This window comes from Vitis riparia, chromosome 19 (genome assembly GCF_004353265.1).
Source record: "Vitis riparia cultivar Riparia Gloire de Montpellier isolate 1030 chromosome 19, EGFV_Vit.rip_1.0, whole genome shotgun sequence".
NCBI lineage: Eukaryota > Viridiplantae > Streptophyta > Magnoliopsida > Vitales > Vitaceae > Vitis > Vitis riparia.
Window position 1 is genome coordinate 18,917,960 of NC_048449.1, and position 22,922 is coordinate 18,940,881.

At 35.9% G+C, this 22,922-nt stretch overlaps 1 protein-coding gene across 1 annotated transcript; it reads right to left on the reverse strand.

Moving 5' to 3' along the window:
- Positions 1-1,386: 1,386 nt before the first annotated feature.
- LOC117909649 (DNA repair protein recA homolog 1, chloroplastic) lies at positions 1,387-18,082 on the reverse strand. Its single transcript, XM_034823741.1, has 13 exons — positions 17,754-18,082; positions 17,364-17,455; positions 17,117-17,192; positions 8,162-8,224; positions 7,911-8,040; positions 7,689-7,774; positions 7,478-7,603; positions 7,161-7,265; positions 7,002-7,058; positions 6,324-6,386; positions 6,166-6,242; positions 3,169-3,241; positions 1,387-1,761 (listed from the first exon to the last, which is right to left on the reverse strand). Exons 1-13 carry the CDS (start codon positions 17,943-17,945, stop codon positions 1,654-1,656), a joined length of 1,248 nt encoding a protein of 415 aa, XP_034679632.1. The 5' UTR covers positions 17,946-18,082; the 3' UTR covers positions 1,387-1,653.
- Between the last annotated feature and the right edge of the window lie 4,840 nt (positions 18,083-22,922).

The window sequence follows — 22,922 nt, forward strand, 5'->3', positions numbered from 1 at the left end:
TCTCATTTCTTGGGATGGAGAAGGGGTTCACCTCCTTATATTTCTTCATCTACGATCCGGCTTGTTTGTTATTATTATTATTATTATTATTATTTATTTGGTATGAAAGGTCTTTACTACAAGTTAGACCAAGAGTGAGGAATAATCCATTTTGAATTAATTTGTTTGGTAGAATAGGGTGCTATAAAACATGTAATTAGATATGGATAGTAGGGGTGTTTACAATTCGATTAGTTCAATTAAAATAAGATCAATTGAGCTAATGAGTTCAGTTTAATTGATCCAAGTAAACCTACTTCATGGTTTTATTTGGGGTCAAAACCAAAAAATCTATAATTAGATATTGTAGATCAAAAGATTTAAATACTCTTATAACAAATTGCTTAACACTTGTTTAAATCATATCATTACAATCTATTTAACATTCTACATGACTAACTGTTATTATAATTTGTATCAACCATATTAATAACAAAATAAAAAAATAGAAAAAAAATAAAAATAAAATTAAAATTAATAAATTATTTTTATATGTTATTTCAAACTCATTTTATTTATCTTTACATAAAATTTTATTTATATCTATTTTTTTCATTTTTCTACAATAATATAACAAATTAGTTAGGGGTTATTTAATCATATTACTACAACCTATTTCATATTTAAAATTTGTTTAACAATGATTTTCCGAAACGTTTTTAGTCTAAAATATTTTTGAAAAAAAAAAATTAAGTATTTAATAAAATTAAAAGATAAAACTTGAAAAAATCTAAAAAATCGCTTATGTATTAAAAAATCACTTATAGTGTAAAATCACTTGATGGTGATTCTCTAAATAAGCTTTTAGAGAGAACGTTCTATTAAAAATAATTCAAAAAGAAACTATCAAACACACTCTTATCTACTCAAACAACATCAATAACTATTATTATAATTCATACCGATCATAGTAAAAGGAAAATGGAGAAAAATTAGAAGAAAAGGAAAAATAAAAAATAAATAAAATCAAAATTAACAAGTTATTTCTCTACACTTCTTCAAACTCATTGTGTATAATTTAATTCTTTTATATAAAAGTTAAATAATTTAAAATTACATAAATTTTTAATTAATTTTCTTTTTCTTTTTTTTTCATATTTTTCACAACATTCTCTCCTTCATACTTAAGCACCTGGAACCTAACAGAGAGGCACCAAATACTTTTCCCAAGAGCTTGCAAGAACATATTTTGAAAGTAAAAATTTATATAGCTTTGGAGAGAGACCCGAATGAGCAACAACCCCTTTCAACACGAGTCTCAATTCCCTTTTCTCAGTTGGATGGAGTGGCTAAAAAAGCCTCTACTTTCCTTCCAATGGATCTCCCTAAAAAGTATACCACACCAAATTTGAAACAAAAACTTGGAAAAATTTTAGGAATGAGGTCAACCAATACAATTTGGTATATACTTTTTCTGTCTACCAAAATACAATTTGAATTTCCCACCTGCATCACTAACAAAGCCAAAAAAATAAAAGGAAGAAAAGAACTTCCATTGATGGAGGGTGTGTCAACACATCAAACCTCCATAACCCCCAATTTAGGAGTAACTGAATTTCCCATGTAGCCCTTTGCGTTTAAGAAAAATTGGATCATCCCAGTCTTAGCTCCATGTTACCTGATCTCCTCAAGAATATCTTCATCTTCAGGCGATGTCGGCGAGAGCCTCACATGTGGAGTGCCTAATTGTCCAATTCCCTCAGCCATCATGGGTCGAACTATCTGTACATGCAAATCAATACTGCCTCAAGCCTCTCCCCAATGGCCAAACCAAAACAAAATGGCATGCAAAATGGGAAAATGCAAGTCCTACCATTTCTAAACCCGGATTCAGAACATAAATGTTTTAGTAGTGTCCAAGTTGACATATTTTCTGGTTTTTAGAGTCTAAAATAGTTCCAATGTCTTCTTTATTTGTGGGTTTTGTCATAAGCTTCTGATTATGTATTTTAGTTCTCAAATTTTCTTGTGACTTGTGATGGGGCACTACCGATCACATTCGCTGTTGTAGTCATATAGATATATCTAAATATTTTCATGATTACCAATCAACAGTCTCATTTTTATTTTTTTTTATAGGTCCAATCAACAATCTCATTGGGGATCACCATTTCAAAAATGTCCCATAATCTAGACATCACTTATATATTGGTTGTGTCACTGCACACCCTGAAAATGTTTTTTTAAAAAATAAAAAATAAAAAATCCCCTTAATACAAATGGGGACTTGAACCGAGATCAACTAATGCCCCCGCCTAACAATTACAACGCTCCATTGGGCTAAGGGCCACAATTGTATTAATTGGAAACATTATTTATGTATTGAGGTTGCGCTCGGGAACTAAAATGTATTGTAACATATCAAACAAAATAATAAAGTATAATGTTAGAATTTAAGAGCATATTGAACTTGCTCAACAAGATGCTTTATCATATTGTTAACATGAAAGTTTGGGCATTATAGTGTTTTCTGCACTCAATTTATCAATGCAGTAAAATGAACTATCATATTCGAAAAATATATCTTAGGCTCCTACAAGGGAAAGTACAAGGGGGCAAATAGATGGGGAAAACAGAAGGAAAGAATAAACAAAGAAAAAAGAACATTAAGTTTAAATATAATAATTTTTCTAACATAGTCAATATTTATGTCTCTTCATTTATCAATGAATTTAAAAATGTGAAAGTTTCTAAATAATTTTCATCATATATTTTTTTCATATTTTCCGTAAGAAAACAAACAGAAGATTTTGGATTCCTTACTACATTTTTACCTTTTTCCTATTAATTTCCACAATCCAAAAAGGAGCTTAGCTCCCTCATTAAAATTACATGGTATGTAGTTATTTTTCTAATTACTAAATTTTTTTTTTCACATATATTTTCTCCTCTATTTATCTTAAAATTTTAAGTGTATATCTTAAATAAAAATAATTTCCCATTATAGTACATAATTTCAGAACTATGCCTAAAGCTCTAGTGAGAGGAGCAAATCTATATTCACTACAATTAAGCAGTAATAATTCAAGGTGTTGTTGCTTCATTGAAGATAAAGATTAAATGCTTCATTCAGATTCAAAAATATAATGCTCAACCATATTTATAGAGAAAAGTATCAAGTAGCCAAACCTTTTCGATTTCATGGCAAACAAGAGGGTTCTCTCTCAAGTACTGTAATGCTCTGTCTCTTCCTTGTCCCAACCTTTTTGAAATATAAAAACATGGCATGACTATAAGACACAAGTTCCTATTTCAACAAGAGTACAGCATTAAAAAATAATATATATTTATATATATATATATAGTTAGATACATATATATATTCCAAAGGTTCTCTTTGTTTCAACAGGAAATAGCTCTCGGAAAATTTTCCAGCAGAAATTTTTTTCCATAGGCTCCATTTATCTCCATGGATGTTTTACCATTTACCATGAGGCTTAAGTTTCAACTTGCTCCCATGAAATAAAAAATCACTCAACTAAAATTAAGACCCTATTTGGTCACTTCTTTTTAAAACAATTTTTTATTCTCCAAAACAACAAAACAAGAAAATACGTTTGGCGATCAAGATGTTTTCAAAAAACATATTTTAGTTATTTTTAGTTGTTTTCACTTGTTTTTTGAGGATTGTTTTAAAAAATAATTACATAAATATGGAGAATGATTAAAAATAAAGCCCTACATATAAAAGTTATTTTTAAATATGTTTTAAAAATATGGAAAAACAGGTTAAAAACATTTTAGATTCTCAAACAGACTTTTCTTCTATAAAATATCAAAGAACGATTTTTGAAAACTATTGTCAAAAATTATTTTTCACAACTATTTTAAAAAACGCTTCCACTAAATAAAATGAACATCATTTCCCATAATTATGGGTGAGGAAGAGTATTCAGAAATGCTACCAGTCAACCAAAGCTCTTGTATCTACAACAGGTCAAATCTTAAAATATAATCATTAAAAATTAACAGGATAGTTTACTAAAAGATTTAAAATATTGTGCTACTTAGAAGCAACAAACTTGTGTCTAAAGAAATTTAATAAATTAACTCCAAACCTGGACTTATGTATGAGCACTAAACAGTAGGAATGACAATGGTGAAGAGGTTATAGGCCAACACACCATACTCCACCTTCACAGTATAGGTTTGTGATTCCTGTAACTGAGGTTGAGTCAAAGAGTTTCTAACCCTACTCAAATATGATTTACATATTATGCTTTAATAGCTTTGCCAAAAACCTTCTTTGGTATTATCTGTTTGTGTATATAGTATGTGAATATATTTAAATTGTTAATTAAGGCACTCCACTTTTACTTGTTGAAGTCTACTTTATGAAATTACTCCTCTCTCCCATGTTCCAACGAAGGTGGTGGCATTTTTAAGGACAATGATATGTTCTCTTATTCTACTAAGCCAATACCATGTTTTCTCTCCTTGATGCCCCCTTCGCATCCCTCAGGCTAATTAGTCAAAAGGGTTCCCATCTCCTATATTCCACAAAGATGGTTAGGTTTATCAAGGGACATGCACAAACACAGCTAACAATTTACATAGGGATTTTTTTGGCTTTTCTAAACAAATTTCCTTCTTTGTGAGCAAAGGCATTTTCACACCTTGGAGATGAGGAAACAAAAATTTGAAGCCAGAGGTTTTCTGAGATTATTTTATATTCCGTTTAACTATTCCACCATGACAACTAAAGCATGGATAGTGACAGTGACACCTCCTCTCGGTTCAAGGGTGGATCACAATGCTCTTTAAATTGGGTAGTTTACCATGGGCAACACTAAGGCTATTGCAAAAGAGTAAAAAAGCACACATGGAAACATTCCAAGGATGAATGCTAATCTTGAATGACAAGCACCATGGATCATGGTATCAGCGAGCAAACACACTAAGCCATGGACTAGGTACAGCAAAAGAGAACTAAGGCACAGGATGGCAAGGCAAAGCAACCTTGCATGCTTGCACAAAGATTTAAGCATGGGCAGCATTAGCACACAAGAATATAATCATAAAGCAGCATCAAGGTCTGAGCTGAGACAATACACCTATTTGGTACAAGGTCAGTGGTTCAGAGACATAAGGCTCAACGACAAACATACTGGTAGAACAGGGTGTTTTGCCAGAGTTTCAAAGGCATCTGGACATGCCTTGAGAAGAAAAGAAATGTTTAGAAGAAGGTTCAAGGACATCTGGTCAGGGTAAGGTCATGGCCAAATTTGGGTGGCAGCAACTGAGGCCTTAAGTCGCAAAGCCACACTCAAGACAACCCTGAAGTTCACATGACCAGAGGTTGCATCCATCATCACATTCAAGCATACAGGCACATGCAGAGACATGAAGTCTTGCAGTCATGCATATGCAGTGCTGGCATGCACACTTACTTAAGGCAGCATTGGCACACAAAGAGCAAGCAGCACATGGGGGTAACTTTTCAAGTCCTAAAAAAGTTTGCTTTCTCAGGCTAAAGCATTTTTAAAGCCCTTGGGAAAATGCATTGCTGGGCTACCTTGGGCAATGAGCACTGCCTAGCCCTCCATTGCTGCATCCAAGTTCAGCCATGACCTCATCATGGCTAGATGTACTTGAAACTTCTCCAACACCTTTTCCTCCTCAAGGCATGTCCAAGCTCTGCCCAATTACCCTTATCCTACCAGACATGCAAAAATTTTGTCTCATAGCCATGTAGATGCAAGGTGCCACCAAACATGCCTTGGCCTCTGTTGCTTTGCTGTTAAGGGCTGTTAATAGGTCCTATGAAGTGTGCATGAAATTGGACACTAACAAATATATAGATGAAAATCGAATAACACTTTTCTTCTTTTTAGTGTGGGGTGTCTGGAGGGTGAGGGAGGAAGTTATTACCATGAATACTTAAATTTCACCATCATCCACTAGCAATTACGTGAGTAACAAACAAGAAAAGGAACTTTCATTGTTGTCATTACAATCATCATCATAATGATTATACCCAATAGTCACAAATTGAACCTTATTTTGCACAGGTGTTCAAAATACAAGAAGAATGTAAATGGCAAGAATAATCCAGTTATAGTGATGTGAAGGCAACTCACAATAAGATTAATTCCAAGGGTAAAAATAAGAGTCTGAAAGGCATACCTATTGTCCCCATAGCTATACCAAGAGCCCTTCTTTACCACAACATCCATCAGTTCAGCACAATCCAAAATGCAACCCTGCACTCAAATAAAAGTCAAAACAAAGTGCAGTCTGTGCCTTTAGGAAAGAAATAAGGGCTTTTATATTGCAATACTAACCAGTTTACTCACTCCCTCTCCAAATATTATTTCAAATTCAGCTTGCTTGTATGGCCTGGAAACCTGCAATAAAACCAGTCAGGAGAAGGACCACCCTACACAGGCAACATCAATAAGAAACACAGAGATGATGAATCAAACAGGGTATGTGTTGCACAAGTTTTTACTGAAGGACATATCATAAGAAGTTTGCATAATCTGTGAAGCAGCAGAAACTAACAGCCCTAAATCTTTTCCACACTAAGAATAGGTAAGTATCATGGCAAAAGGAGAGCTCAAAATATGATTGGAGAAAGCGATAGATAGATATGTACAGTCTGTTCCAACCAGTCCTTGGCTAACATATCACAGGTTTGGTGGGACTCTCAAATGTAATATAATGGAAGACAAACATAAAAAAGAAAGCATATAAGTTGTACAATAATAATTGCTATTAATTCTATAATGGGTTGCAAGTTTTCATCTCATGGTGAAGGGTCACAAATCATGCTATTTTTCATTCATGAAACAAGTCCAAGATATAATTGAAGAGGTACAATACTTTTTTTCCCAAGGAAAAGGGGTCATAAAAATTATGAATGTTATATGAATGCCTACACTACAATTGAAATGAAAAAAGAACACAGTAGAACCAAAGGAACCATTGGATACTGTTTAGCTGAATTTAGACCAACATACCTTACTCTTTTGCACTCTCACACGAACTCGTAGCCCAATGTCTTCATCACCTTTACTCTAAAACAAGTAGAAGAATGCACTAAGATGGATTTTTATGGATCAAAATTTCATAGACTAAAAATATAAATGCTAAAACAATCAAGAAGGAAAGGTGCTTACAGACTTTATTTTTCCTATAGGACGTATCTCCAGGCGCAGTGAAGCAAAGAACTTTAAAGCAATACCACCACTGGTGACTTCAGGATTGCCGTAATACACACCAATCTTAAAAAATCCAAAAGAGCAACATTCTTTTCAATTAGAAAGGTGAAAATCAAAATAAGAAATACATATACTTTTATACAGAGAGAGCAATTAATTCAGAATATATAAATGATTTTAAAAGTGATAAAATCTGGTATCTTTAGTGAGGCCCCCTCAAGCAGAACAATTGCAATTGTCTCAAAAGAGCAGCTAATAACTTAAGTCATAAATACCTTATATCTTATTTGATTCAAGAAAATAAGAGTACATCCAGCTTTGGAAGCATTTCCTGACATTTTACGCAAAGCTTGGCTCATAAGACGTGCCTGCAAACCCATTTGCTGCATCCCAATTTCACCCTATGTGAAAGAACAAAGCAAGAGAGAATGAGACATGAACAATATCACAAGCTAAAAATTTTAAAATTGCAACATGATAGCTTACTTCAATCTCAGCACGTGGTGTGAGAGCTGAGACAGAATCAACACAAATAAGATCTATAGCACCAGATCTGCACATACGGTCTGCAACTGAAACAACCAAGTTTTGATTAACCAATATGACTCAAGGACATATACAATAAATTCCATTATCATCGCATTCAAATTCCAAAATTTCACATCCCATTTCTCATATGAAACCATGGGATAGGAAAAGAAATATTACTCTCCAGTGCCATCTCCCCATGATCAGGTTGGCAGACAATTAAATTTTCAACATCGACTCCCAATGCTTTTGAGTATGCTGGATCAAAAGCATGCTCAGCATCAACAAGCATGGCATTGCCTCCCAGATTCTGCATATTCACCATATAAAAGCTGCATGTTGGTCTCAAAGCAGGGAGTAACATTTATGAAAATTGCTTCCTCCTAAACCAGTGTTCATAATAGACAAAGAAAACCACCTAGATGTAATACCTGCACTTCTGCAATAGCATGGAGTGCTAGGGTAGTCTTTCCACTACTTTCTGGTCCATATATCTGTAAAGAAAATTGCAGATGTTATCAGCTCTTTTGATCCCTGTATCAGTCATTGTGAAAAAAATGTTGTTTAAACCTAGTAAAAATTATAAAATACTATCCCTATTTGCACTACAAGGACAAGGAAAATGCTGAAAAGATGAATCCAATATCCAAAAGATGCATAATACATTATAAATTGAGTTTCCTACTGAAGTAGGATGCTATGATATATTATGCACATGGAGGATGAGTTTAAATACAATCATCCATCCTCTTAAGTTTTGAACCAGCTCAGGCATATCAGCTTACATGGTGCATACCGACTTTTTTTTTTCTTCTCAAAAGAGAACTGCATCTATGAGAATGTGATTCTTCTAAAAAAATTAATATACAATAACATTTTTGAACTTCAGTTTTGTTTCAAAACAATCCTATTTTAAAGTTTACTCTAGAACCACATTTTGGAAATGCCACCCCCATACTCTAATTTCTCATGACACTAAGAAAAGAAGAGATGAATTGGTTTTTCAACCAATATAAACTTATCAAACTTACAATCTCAAAAAGTGGGGAAAAAAAAACACGATGAGATAACTCAATTTTATTATTAAACTTTAATGCAAGTAATCAAAAGCTTGAAATTCACCAACAATCATTACAACAAGGGAAGATTGCCGCCAAATAGGTGTTGGAGAATATGATATACCTTGTAAGCCCAAAATCTTAACAGCTTATGTTTTTAGGAAAATTGGTTATCCAACATAATTATATTAAAGCCTTATTTGGTAAAAGGTCACGTGTTCAACCTCACTGTTCATGGTTTATGTGCCTACAGCCATGTGTGCCCCTCCATATGCAGGTATGGAACCACACTTGAGGGAGAATGTTGGAGAGGATGATATAAATTGTGGGCCCAAATCCTAATATTTAAACTTTTAGGAAAATTGGTTGTCCATCACATGGTAAAAACAAATCCACTGTACAATAACTCAAATAAAGCAAGCAACTCAAAGCAAAAGCCAAACATTTAACCATCGAAAAAAAAGTTGGATCGTAGCGAGATGAGAAAGAGCGAGAGAGTGAGAGAGACTGCCAGCGGTGAGAGTGCTAGTCGCACGGAGAACCGGAGGAAAAGGAAGACGAGCAGCTTTGGGGTGGAGTCGAAGACCTTTGAGTTGGAAATGGTGGAGAGGGGAGGAAAAACCCTAATAATCATAATGGAAAGTAAGAAAGGGGTGTCGTCTTGGGTTCGAATGGGGTTGACTAGTGTAGGGCTATTCCTGGAAGGTCTGCATCAATGCATCGAGGATGTGAAGGAAGAAAGATGGGAAAAGGGCTGGAAGGAGATGGGGAGAAGCTTCTCCCTGGTGCGTGACGCTAACAGGGCGGGTTGTTTCTTGCGATTAGGGGTCGTCGATTCGGAGATGAAGAGATACAGCATATGTATCCCAAAGGGCAGAGGGGATAAGGAGGGCTGGATGGCGATGGTGGAGGCTCTTCGTAAGATGGATAACAGTTTTGACAAAAAGGAACAACAAGAAGACGTGAGGGTATTGGCAAGATCATTTGCGGATACGATGAAGGGATTGTGGAATAAGGGGTCTAATACCCTTCGAGTGGAGGTGGAACAGGAGGAATTAAATAGAAACCTTAGCAGACTGGAGCATTGCCTGATTGGAAGCTGGATCCCTAGCAATGCAAAAGGGGAAGATTTGGAAAGCTTGGGTTGGGAAATGGCAAAGTCCTGGAGATTGAAAGGCAAGATGGGGGTGGCAAGTTTGGGAAAAGGACGAGCATTATTGGAGTTAGAGTTTGTGGAAGAAGCAAGGCGGGTTCTCCTTTCTGGTAATAAGGTGGTGGGAGGAGTTCAGTTGGACTTGTCACGATGGAATCCAAGATCGGGTTGTTTGGAAGAAGGCGAAAGGAAGTTTGGGTGAGGATATTGGGTCTCCCAATCTCGCTATGGGTCCCCTCTGTGTTGAGAAGGCTGGGAGATGCATGCGGTGGGTTCTTAGACGTTGACCCACAGACGAAGAGCATGGAGGATTTGCAGTGGGCTAGGATATTGGTAAGATCGGACAGTGAGAATCTCCTTGGTTCGCTGGAGATAGGGGTTGAAGAGGTGACCTATATCCTAACCCTATGGTGGGAGGTGGTGCCGTCGCTAAGGCAGGAAGAGGGGAAGAAGCGCGGTCTATGGAGTCGTCCAAGAGAGGTCAGAGGCGATGCAGGGGCACGCGCCGGGTCGCGAGTGAAAGAGATGGCGTGTGCGGGGTTCGAGGCGCAGCGTCAGTCAGTGGATGGGACTGGACGGCTGACGCAGGACGTGGGCTCCGATGCGATGGGCTCCCAGGCGCAAGTGGGCCTATTGCAGGGGCCCGGCTCGAAGACTGGGCCTGTGGTTCCAGGCCTGGTGTTGAATTGGGCTGATGGGCTTTCTCTACCATTAGAGAGTGAAGCCTCAAAGGGTGTTTTGCTTGGGCCATCGCAGCCCAGAAGCTCGGGGCGGGTTGTAGGCTCTGGACTGGTCTCTCTTCATAAGGGGAAGGCCATTCCGTCCCAGGCCCATCTCATTGACAGTGAGCTTCTTTTAAAAGCCTGCCCCCCTGCTTCCACCGGCCATAGTAAGGTTGGCAACCTGGAGATAGAGTTCGTCAGATTCAGAGAAGAAGAAATTGGGAGAAGGCCACCCAATGGCAGATAGGATGCTAGAGGAAGAAGCCGCGAGGTATGGTTTAGTCTTGAATTTGGGGGGTTTGAGGGCACAAGGGTCATCCTCTTCTAACTTCTTTTGTTTTGGTCGGACTCCAGAGAGGGAGTTTTATGACTATTCTGGGGCGCGAAGGGAGGGACTTCAGAATGGAAGTGGGTCACGAAGACCAACTGCAGAAGAGCACGTCGGGAGAGGGGATGGCTGTTGGGACTCGATAGAGGTCAACAGTGTCGATCCCTTGGAAAGAAATTTGGGGTGGACTTTAGGCCAGACTGAATTCCAAGAGGGTAGGAAGGAAGAACAGCTTAATTGGGAGGAGAATAGTCTGGTTAAGTTCAGCCATTTTCTGGGTTTTTAAACTGAAGGATTGGAGAAGGAAATTTTGAGTTTCTTGGGCAAAATCAGGAAAATGAAGGAGAAGATATTTGGTAAAGGTCTGTTGGAGAATTCAAGATTTGAGAGGGAGCTAAAGAGGCTGGAGTGCTCTGTTAATTATGAGGGGGACACCAAGAAGAAGAGCCCTACCTAGGGTAGAGGGAACCAGAGTGCAGTTGTCCAATGAATTTAAGAATTTTGAGTTGGAATGTGAGGGGAGTGAATGATAGGTCCAAAAGGAAAGTAATTAAGTCCGTTATCAGAAAACAAAAAGTGGATTTGTTCTATATTCAAGAGACAAAGATGCAAGTTATGACTGAAGGGGTGGTGAGGAGCTTAGGTCTGGGGAGATTCCTAGACTGGAGGGTGTTGAATGCTATGGGGACGGCAGGGGATGTCTTGATTTGCTAGGACAAAAGATCGCCGAAGATTTTGGGTTGGGAAGAGGGCCAATTTTCCATCTCCTGTAGATTCAGAAATGTAGGAGATGGAGGGATCTGGGTGTTTACGGGGGTTTATGGACCTTTCTCCAGAGAAGAAAGGGAGTGCTTATGGGAGGAGTTTGGGGCAATTAGAGGATTGTGGGAGGAGCCTTGGTGTTTAGGAGGCGACTTCAATACAATCCTGTACCATTTTAAAAGAAGTAGAAATGGGACGATTACCTCAGCTATGAGGAGATTTGCCCAGATCATAGATGACTTAGGGCTAGTTGATTTCCCATTGCAAGGGGGATCTTTTACTTGGAGTGGGGGGCTCAACAATCAATCATGGGCCAGGTTGGATAGGTTCCTAGCGACTCCCAGTTGGCTCGACCAATACAGTAGGGTTTATCAAAGAAGACTGTCCCGCCCAACCTCGGATCACTTCCCGGTTTTGCTTGAGGGGGGAGGGCTAAGAAGAGGTCCTTCCCCTTTCAAATTTGAAAATATGTGGCTCAAAGCTGAGGGGTTCAAAGACCTAATAGGGGGGTGGTGGCAAGGGATAGTGGTTAGAGGTAGCCCTAGCTATTAAAATGAAGGGATTGAAACAAAATTTAAAAATTTGGAACAAGGAGGTGTTCGAAAGATTGGAGAGAAATAAAGCTGAAGCTCTTCAACAGGTGGAGCGTTGGGATTTAGTGGAAGAAGAGAGAAGCTTAACAGAGGAGGAATTAAGCCATAAAAAGGAAGCCAAGGAGGATTATGCAAAGTGGGTGTCGCTGGAAGAAGTGCACTGGAGACAGCTATCAAGGGAATTATGGCTAATGGAAGGGGATAGGAACACGGGGTTTTTCCACCGTATGGCCAATGCCCATAGGAGAGTCAATGCCCTGGATAAAATTAAGATAAATGGGGTGAGGATTACAGAGGAACAAGAAGTGAGGGAAGGGATTGTAAATGCATACCAACAGCTTCTCTTTGAAAGTTCGGGTTGGAAGGCGGATATAGGGGGTCTTTTGCTGAAGCAAATCAGTCAATTAGAAGCGGAAGCCCTTGAGCTTCCATTTTCTGAGGTAGAGATTTATGCAGCCTTAATGGGGATGAATGGGGACAAAGCCCCGGGTCCGGACGGATTCACGGTGGCCTTTTGGCAAAGCTATTGGGAGATTGTTAAGGAGGATATCTTGGATATGTTCAAGGAGTTCCATGATCAGAATTCCTTCATTAAGAGCCTAAATCATACTTTTCTAGTCTTGTTGCCGAAGAAAGGGGGGGTGGAGGACTTGGGAGACTATAGGCCTATCAGTTTGCTAGGGGGATTGTATAAATTGTTGGCTAAGGTGCTGGCCAACAGGCTTAAAAAAGTCATAGGAAAGGTGGTTTCTTCTGATCAAGATGCTTTTATTAAGGGGAGACAGATTCTTGACGCCTCCCTAATTGCAAATGAGGTAATAGATTCTTGGCAAAAAAGGGGAGAGAAAAGCCTAATCTGTAAATCGGATATTGAGAAGGCGTATGATAGCATCAATTGGCAATTTTTGTTAAAGGTTATGCAAAAGATGGGATTTGGGCCAAAATGGATGGGATGGATGTGGAGTTGTATCTTCACTGCCAAGTTCTCAGTGCTGGTGAACGGTGTGCCAACTGGGTTTTTTTCAAGTTCGAAAGGGTTACGACAAGGGGACCCTCTTTCCCCCTACTTGTTTTTCATGGGAATGGAAGTGCTAAGTGTGCTTATCACGAGGGCCGTTGAAGGGGGCTTTATTTTTGGTTGTAGTATCTGGAGAGGAAGAGGGCAGGCTGTCAATATATCTCACTTACTTTTTGCGGATGATACAATAGTTTTTTGTGAGGCAAAGAAAGAGTTTTTGACGTATTTGAGCTGGATTCTCTTTTGGTTTGAAGCAGCCTCAGGGTTAAAGATTAATCTGGACAAAAGTGAGGTCATTCTGGTAGGGGAGGTGGAAGGGGTGAATGAGATGGCTGCTGAAATAGGGTGTAGGGTGGGACAGCTGCCTACTGTTTATTTGGGGCTGCCTCTAGGGGCGTCTAATAGGGTCACTTCCGCGTGGGATGGGGTGGAGGAGAAGGTGAGGAGGAGGCTTGCCCTTTGGAAACGCCAATATATGTCCAAAGGAGGGAGAATCACTCTTATAAAGAGTACGCTGGCCAGCATTCCCTTGTATCAAATGTTGTTGTTCCGTATGCCAAAATCAGTGGCAAGGAGACTTGAAAAGCTTCAAAGAGATTTTTTGTGGGGAGGAGCCAATGGGGGGAACAAAGCACACTTAGTCAAGTGGAAGGTGGTGTGCGCAGATAAAGAAAAGGGAGGGTTGGGATTAAGGAAGCTTGTTTGTTTGAACAAAGCTCTTCTAGGCAAATGAATTTGGAGGTTTGCGCGAGCTAAGGAGGATCTTTGGAAAAAAGTGCTTGAGGCAAAGTATGGGCAAGAGGACTTTGGGTGGAGGACAAGGAAGGCAAATGGGGTGTATGGAGTAGGAGTTTGGAAGGAGATTTTGAAGAAGTCTGCTTGGTGTTGGGAAAATATGGTGTTCAAGGTAGGAAAAGGCAATAAAATCAGGTTTTGGACAGATCCTTGGTGCGGGAATAATGTGTTGTCCCAAAGCTTCCCGGACCTCTTTTCCATGGCTGCCCAAAGGAATGTCACAGTGGAGGAAACATGGGATCAGAATATGGGTCAAGGAGGGTGGAATTTAAGGTTTTTAAGGGCCTTTAATGACTGGGAGTTGGATATGGTGGGCAATTTGTTAGTTGAGTTGAGGGAGTATAGAGTAACTTTGGAGGAAGACTTGGTGATTTGGAAGGAAGGAGATGACGGGCTGTTTAAAGTCAAGAAAGCGTACAATGTGTTGGCAAATCCTGAAGGCGCTGAGTTCCCTCATAGCAATGTTTGGGTGGACAGAGTTCCAACCAAAATTGTTTTTTTTGCTTGGGAAGCTGCTTGGGGGAAGGTCCTCACTCTGGATAGGCTGCAGAGAAGAGGGTGGCAACTCCCTAACCGATGCTTCTTGTGTGGGTGTGAAGAGGAAACGATCAATCATATTTTAATTCATTGTATAGTGGTAAAAGGGTTGTGGGATATCATTCTTGTGTTGTGTGGTGTTCAGTAGGTCTTTCCAGAATCTATAAAGGAGGTTCTATGTAGCTGGAAGGGCTCTTTTGTGGGGAAAAAAAGGAAAAAATTGTGGAAGTTCATTCCGCTGTACATTTTTTGGACAATCTGGAAGGAGAGGAATAGGCTAGCTTTTAGGGGGGGGGTGTTAGCAATTCAAAAGTTAAAAACTTCGTTTGTGTACAATATTTGGGGTTGGGCTAAAGTGTACATTGGTATGGAGTCGAATTCCCTAATAGGATTCTTGGAGTGGTTAGCCTCCAATTAGGGGTTGGGTTGTTTTGTTTTTTGGATGGGAGGCCATAGTCGCCTCGTATACTCCCTGTATGCTTTGCGGCTTTTTAGCCTTCTTTAATACATGTGCTTGCTTATCAAAAAAAAAAAAAAAGGCTGGATCGTACTCTAGAGCAATGGCCCCAGCCATAAATCATTGATAAAGGAGGTACACAACTAATACAGTCTTTCTTTCTCTCATCCTATTCTAGCAACAAAGTAACTTCATCATTGGAGCACCATCAGCCCTAGGCTGGCTAGTGCTCCATTTGTTCTTTTTCACAAAATTCTTTTTGATTTGTTTTTCATTGCAAATAATGTGCACAATAATAAACCCAATTTGACACTATTCTTGGTAAAAAGCAAACTCCAAATAGATAATCAACTACACAAAATCAAATCATCAACAAATAAATAATAATCTTGATATATCTATATATATATATATATATATATATATATATATATATTTCCCCTGTTAACTCCAACAAAGTTACAACATTTTAAAATTAAAAATTAATATTTATAGAAAATATGCAAAATCAAAATATTTAAAAAAATTACATAATATATAATCTTGTAGAAACAAAATTACATATTTTTTGTAGTTGATATTTTCAAGTTTCAACAAAATTACATGAATAATGTCAAATTTCAAAACCTATGTAAATTATAAACTAATTACTATTTAAATTAAACCTAAATTAGTTTGTCCAAAAATTATCTTGGGCTAACCATCTTCACAAGCTGTTGGATGCATGTACAATGAAAAACAGGCCATTGGATACAGAGAGGGTACTTTGATTGAATCACTCCAACATAAACCAGCTTTGTTTCATTTCCCCTCTCCCTACATTTCTTCACTTTCTCGCTTCACATTTCTTCTGTTTTTTCCCTTTATTCTTTGATAAAGAGATCAGAGCTGGAGAGCTTTAGGAGAAGGAGACTATTTGGAGGGCTTCAAAGGAAGGAGCCTGGCAGGGGTGACCCAATGTTCAACTAGCTTAAGTTATCCCTCTTGGCAGTGATTATTGATTTGAACATGCAACTGTGGCCCACCAACATGTCCACTACAATTTAAAAGAATGATTTTGATTGCCACTGAAATGGGCAAAAACTGCCAACATCTGGCAATAAACTGTTAAGCAAACTGTGTGACATATTGCAAATAAAATCACCTATTTCTCCCGATACCATCCGATTATTTACCAACTTATTTTTTAACCCCCTCTTTTATATCGCTGGCCACTGATATCCAAGATTTCTCCAATTTTTCAACAAAATTTCCCAATATTTCCATCCTTGCTCTTAGTGAAGGAGTCTCCTATGTAATGGATTCTACTGCATGGGATAACTCACTCTTTTCTGTTTTCAGATTTTATCAATAAAATCCATCTCAATTTGATTTTCCTAGATATGGGGTTGTCTACTTGAATCCTCAAGGAAAATCCATACAAGGGGGGCTCTTAATCCTCTTGCACTCTTAGCTGGGGTGTCTTGGGTGCAATAGATTCTACTCTGCTAGTGAGAAGGATATTCAAATAAAACCAGTAAGTCAGGTTTTCCAACATGAAACTAAAGCATATTTTAATGATAAATTATAAAAGCAATCACAAAAGGAACTTAAAGCCCTGTTTAGGAGAACTTCTCAAACGCTAAAAGCAGTGTTTAAAGTCCACATGCAACTTTTAGGAGTGTTTATAGATAGAACTTTAAAACCACAACACCTACATTTCCCAATGCCATTTATCCATGTTTTGAAGAGACGGGAAAATCCATGCTTTTACTTAACAGTGATGATAGTAGTGGATTTTATTTAATTAAAATTTTAAAAATATCATATTCATCTTTATCTTTAATAAAAACATTTTTAAAATACCATTCCTAATTGTAAAATTCAATCACAACCAGTAGCAATTACTTCTATCTCTTCTAAACCCTCTCCCAATCAAGGCTTTAGATGGAAATGCAAGAGCAAATATGGAAAATAATAGTACCTCCACAATTCTCCCTTTGGGAAGGCCACCACCTAGAGCGAAGTCCAAAGTCAAACAGCCACTGGGAAAAGTTTCACTGCAAATTCCACAAAATCTTACAAATTAAAGCCTATTGCTCAGTCAAATGCAAGCCGTATCCACAACTTGAATGCAAAAACAAAATAAAAAATCCTTTGTTTTGTACTTCCATATGACTGATTAACCGGAAGCTTAAAAAAAAAATCGAAATAGATCAAAAGCAACGTACACGAGAGCTCCACCAGCACTCCCCAATCTCGTAACACTGCCTTTCCCAAATGAGCTATTGATATCATTCATTGCAGCTTCCAGCGCCTTTTGCTGATAAAAAAAAAATAACATACAACCAGCATATTTCAGCGATAATTGAAATTTCCAAACAAGTTTCTCAGCTGAATAATAGTTTCTGATGACAAAACAATTAAATCAGAAAATTTCTGACCAAAGTTTGAAATTTCCAAAAGAAAAAAAAAAAAAAAAAAAGCCTTTGCCGCTGAATAATAGTTAGCTGATAAAAAAAAAAAACAACCAAATCAATTGATTCCATGAAAATTGAAAAGTCAGAAGAAGTTTGGGCAGTTGAATATCAGGCAAAAGCATAGGATTAGCAGAGAATTACCCGGTCGAGGAATCGGGGGTCGGGGTCGGAGGAGAGAGCGCCATTCACTTTGACTTCGAACTCACAGCGGAGTCTCATTTGCTGCCTTTTAGCGCCCATATGGGGAGGTAAAGAGGATGACGGGAAAGCAGATGGGAGTAGAGTTTTGAGAGGAAAATGGTGGAAGTTGAGGGGTAGTCTTACTAAATCCATTGCTCTCTCTTCAATCTCTGTAGATGAAGTGGGGATGGAGCAGATTGCAAGAGTGTGCTTTTGCGGGGTTCTGTCAGGGTTTAGGGCTTTGCAACTAAAAGTCTAAAACCTTCATCTCCTGACAGCAATCCAAAGTGCTATATTTTCTCTCACCTCCCTCTTTAATTTCAAATTTATTCTAAACAAAGCCAGCACCCTGATTAACTCCCGTTGTTTCGGCTTATCCTCCGCCTTAGAGTATTATATAACATTCTTAAATATAAACCTCTTCCTTTTCTATTTTCAAATAAAAACAAAAATTATCATTGAAAACATGTGTGGATTATATTTTCCTATTTTTACTTCCTACAATATTATATTTTCCAATTTTCTTTTTAAAAAAAAAAAATTGAAAATTTGAAAGGAGTAAAATCAAATAAAAGAAGGAAATAACTCATCAAACCTACCTTATAAAAGGAATACATATATGAAATAAATAGTAAAATGAATAAAATATTATTTTATTCATATTTAAAATCAAATATCTTAAAAATACTAGATAAATAATTTGTTTATTTACTTTAAATTTTAGTCCGTTTTATGACATGTGATATGGAAAAGCATTAGAAGTTTGAACACCATTGGTTAATCAACAAAATTGAAAGTAAATCTATAAATGTTACAATCGATCATATCATATCATGTTAGTATTATGATAAGATAAGAAATAGTAAAAATTTGCTCGATTTGAATATAATCTATTTAATAGTTTTGTTGGTAAGACCTAGCGGACATAAGTATTTATGATATGATAACCTAATATAATCTGTTTAATAAATGAGTTAAGTTATATTTTGTATAAATTAATATGAATAATTTAACAATTGAGTATAACTCATTTAAGTTTATAAAAATTATAAAGTTATAAAAGTATTATTTAAAAATATTTTTTAGTTGTTTTAACTTTCTAGGTTTTAATTTTTTAAATTCTTCATTAATTTAGTATTTATTTATTAGTTATAATATGTTTATAATATATAAAAATTTAAATTTAAATTTAAAATTTTTATTATTTATTTAAATATTTAAATATAAAATATTTTTAATCTTTATAATGAAATATAAGCAATATTTTACTTTACTTTGTTATTAAATTTTTAACTATATAATATTTATAATTAAAAAAATATTTAAAATTTTTATGATTTTTAAATATATAAAATTAATAAATTTATATAAATTAAACGAGTCTTGTATACGGGTAGAATCAAACAAATCTTTGAGAAATTTGATCTCCCTCTCTCACTTTGAAATTTGGAAACAATATGTTTTTTTAATTTTTTTTTTTTAAGTAATTATCCCGTGAAGTAAATTTTGTTTTTCTTTGAAATAAGGTCAATGCTCTTGAACTACGGTAACAGAAGTAGTATTTATTTGTAGTTATTCCATTTGTAGCCAAGCATGCCAAAGTGAAACAATTTATTAAATTTTTTTGGCATCTCGAAAAGGTAATCCAAAATTTTATTCATCACTAGTTTAGAGCCTATTTTAAGTTATTTTTTTTAGCTTATTTTGTTTTTATTATTACTTGTATTTATGAGAATATAGATTTAATGAAATATGTTTTCTAGTTATGGTCAATAAAAATGCAATTCCTATAAAAGATAAAAAGTAGGACAATGGAACTTTATATAATTGTATCTGTTAATGATACATTTAATTAGGATTAATGGATCTAAGTTCTATAAGCTTAAAACTCTAGAAGAAGAGATGAAAATTATTAATGTTCCCTAATCTAATGCTATTAGGAGTCTAATGTATGTTATGATATATATAAAACTAAATGCTAAAATATGTGCTTCAGTAACAAATATATAATATGTTTTATGCAATACAAAATACTCAGCTAATCCAAATTAAGTTGAATTGATATTAAGTCGTAGTTATGGATCTAACCTATATTTTGAGTTAAATTTCAAGTCTAAGAGAAGAAAAAAAAATACAAGTTACAAGAATTCATTTCAAACCAAGGAAGAGGAAATGACCAAATACGCCTATAGAAAGACTTGGAACTTGAAAGCATGAGAAGATCCAAAGAAGGGCAAAATGAGCAATTCTTGGGCATGAAAGGTAGAGAATCAATGTTATGGAGTGAGATAGAGGAAAAACAACCATGAATAAAAGAGATTGAAGGTCGCTTAAGGTTCAACATTGGAATTAGAAGTAAAAATCTAACAACAACAAATACCTTGACTTTGAGCTAAATTTAGAAGTGCTTTCTAATAAAATTTTGGAACAAACCACATATTAATTTCAAGATCAAAGGTTAGGAATCCAAAGTTTTAGACAATGTGCAAATTAGAGTTGAAACAAAAAAGTTACAACCAATTAAAGCAAGTTGCATTGTGGTAGACTAGTTGAAATGAAACAATTTCTAATGTCGAAACACGATTCCAATGTTGAAATGTAGCAACTTACCATGTCAAAATCCATTCCACATGAGCACTTTAATTCAACATCACCTACAAATTCTCAAGATTTGACACATTTTAGCACTCCTCCAATCCAAAATCAAAAGTTTTATTTCATTAGTTTTTAGTTATTTTAAGTAGTTTTTACGAAATAAGTGGTCAATAGAAACATGCTAGATGTAGGATTTTTACTTAAACTATAAAGACACAAATTGTAGGGTTTCTAAGGAGAGCTTGATTTTTTTGGGAAAAAAAAACCAAAGAGAAGATCTTGGTTTATTTTCTTTTCCATTATTATCAATAAATATGTTATTTTTTATTTCTTTAATTTTCAAGAAGGGTTCTTTGTCTTTCTTTAATGGATTGTACATTTGACAACACATCCATGAGAGGTTAAAAGGCTTTCTTAAGGTGTAAAACATGGAAACCTAGGGTTGAAGCCTAAGAAAAACAATGGGTAAAACTTAAGCTAATAATAAAATGAATGAATGGTTAAGACTTAATTAATTAAAAAAATGATACCCTTCAAGATTGGTTTAATTAGGGGATGGTATAATTACTTATTCCTTGATACTAAGAATTCTTGGTAATTCCTTATCCCTGGTTATCTAAGGTTTCACAATTATGATCTAGCTTAAGACAAATGTATATAAAGTGGTAAAAGTTTGAAATTCTAGACCTAAACCAAGATTTCATCTTTATTTATCTAATAGATAATTCAAAATGTAACAAAATAATAATAAAAGTAGGATAGGAATACAAACCTTGGTTATTAAGTTAGGTTGATCTTATTTAGCCTCACATTTTGAATATCTCAAGATTGATAAAAATAAATACTCTTGTTTCACCTAAAGCCTAAAACTAAAGTTAGATTGGGGTTTATATCACAAGATTGATAAAAACAAATACTCTTATTTCACCTAAAGCTTAAACCCAAAGTTGGATTATGGAAACTTTAATCTTGAAATATTTGAATAAATTTTCAATTAATTTGTGCATTTTAAGTTAGATGTATTTAGTGTAAGGAATCTTGGATCACTCTGTTTCCTATTCCAGTTAGGTGCATGAAAATCTACCTAAGGCTTCTAGATCCTAGCAACAAAAGCAAAATGACAATTTTTAACAATAAAAAGATCTATATTTATGGTTTCAAAAACATTATCGAAGATTCGATGTTCCCATATCAACTCATTTTAGTGAAAGTGAACCCTGTAGTCATCAGAAGATTCATATACCCAAAATATTTCACTTGATGGCTCTTCCTTATTTCTTAACACTCAAATTGTGAGGGGTTTGTGAGGATGGAGTTTAGGGCCCTTTCTTTCTTGATGGTAGAAAACTAAAAGTTATAGAAATTCTAATCCCTAAAAGGGTATTTAAGAGAGCCGACCATGGGCTTGGATCACTCAATTTAGCCCAAAAAGGATCTTAATTGATTAGTTAACCCCACAAGACCATTTAATTAATCAATTGGCCCAATATAGAGATACCATTCACTAATCCTTATGCAACCTTCAAATATTACCAAAACAATCTTATGCACATAAGTGCACTAATAGTTGATCCAACCCTCATGAACCAAGCTAACAAGGCATATGAGCTTGACTAAAGAGCACTAAGACCCATAGGATAGTGTTGGATGCCTTAAAATCTAAATTTGAAGTTGATTCAACATCCCATTGTAGAAAATCAACTACACTCTAATACCTTATGCAAATAACAACAAGACTCTAAGTGTTCGGGTTTATGACCTGTCATTCATTGTATATAGTCTTTCTATGAACTGATTTTTGTAATCTAATAAGGTGAAAGTTATCAGCCTCTCAAGACTACCTCTACCATCCTTAAGTTACAAATCTTTCTATTGTGTGCTCATGGTGAAAGTTGTCTCTAACATATCTCAACTCACTAAGAGCTTATGTCAAGATTCACTTTAAGATCATTCAAGTAGACACATTGTCTCAATCCTATGAGATATCATGGTACCTCTATTGAGAATACATACTACTATTTACTTTCATTAACATGGACCCAATTTATAGGGAATAAATGATCTATTTAGGATTTCACCCGTAAGTTATAACCATTGTTGACTTTGGCACAAACTCAATATTTTCTCAAGGTTGAGAAATAATAAAAGATAACAATTTGGTGAAGTCATGAATATCCAATAGCTTTATGTCATGACTCACCGTAGGTCTTGTTTAAAGTGTAACCAAACACTTTAATGCATTCACCATGTGAACCACATCCTAATGGCCAAAACTAGTTATCCTTCCAATTAGGAAGTAGTGCACTGCAACCTTTAATGGGTGCTTAGACTCATGAACTGGTTGTGAACAAATCATTTATTTGTAAAAAACCGATGATTTAGATCTTTTGTGCACCCAAGTCATGTACAATGTAAGAGATGTAGGCTGGAATGCTTGTAAGGTACAATGCATAGAATGAGGATAGATTAAAGTGAAATAAACTCTAAATTTGTTACATCATATTATACTTTTACGAGCTCTATCCTAACATTTAG

What these genes read in the sequence shown, in the direction of transcription:
- LOC117909649 (XM_034823741.1), bottom strand. Translation starts at nt 17,945, where the DNA reads ATGGATTTAGTAAGACTACCCCTCAACTTCCACCATTTTCCTCTCAAA. An exon ending in CTATAGGAAAAATAAAGTCT is followed by an intron (nt 7,059 to 7,160) that starts GTAAGCACCTTT and finishes TACTTGTTTTAG; the next exon opens with AGTAAAGGTGATGAAGACAT. An exon ending in GAGAGGGAGTGAGTAAACTG is followed by an intron (nt 6,243 to 6,323) that starts GTTAGTATTGCA and finishes ATTTGAGTGCAG; the next exon opens with GGTTGCATTTTGGATTGTGC.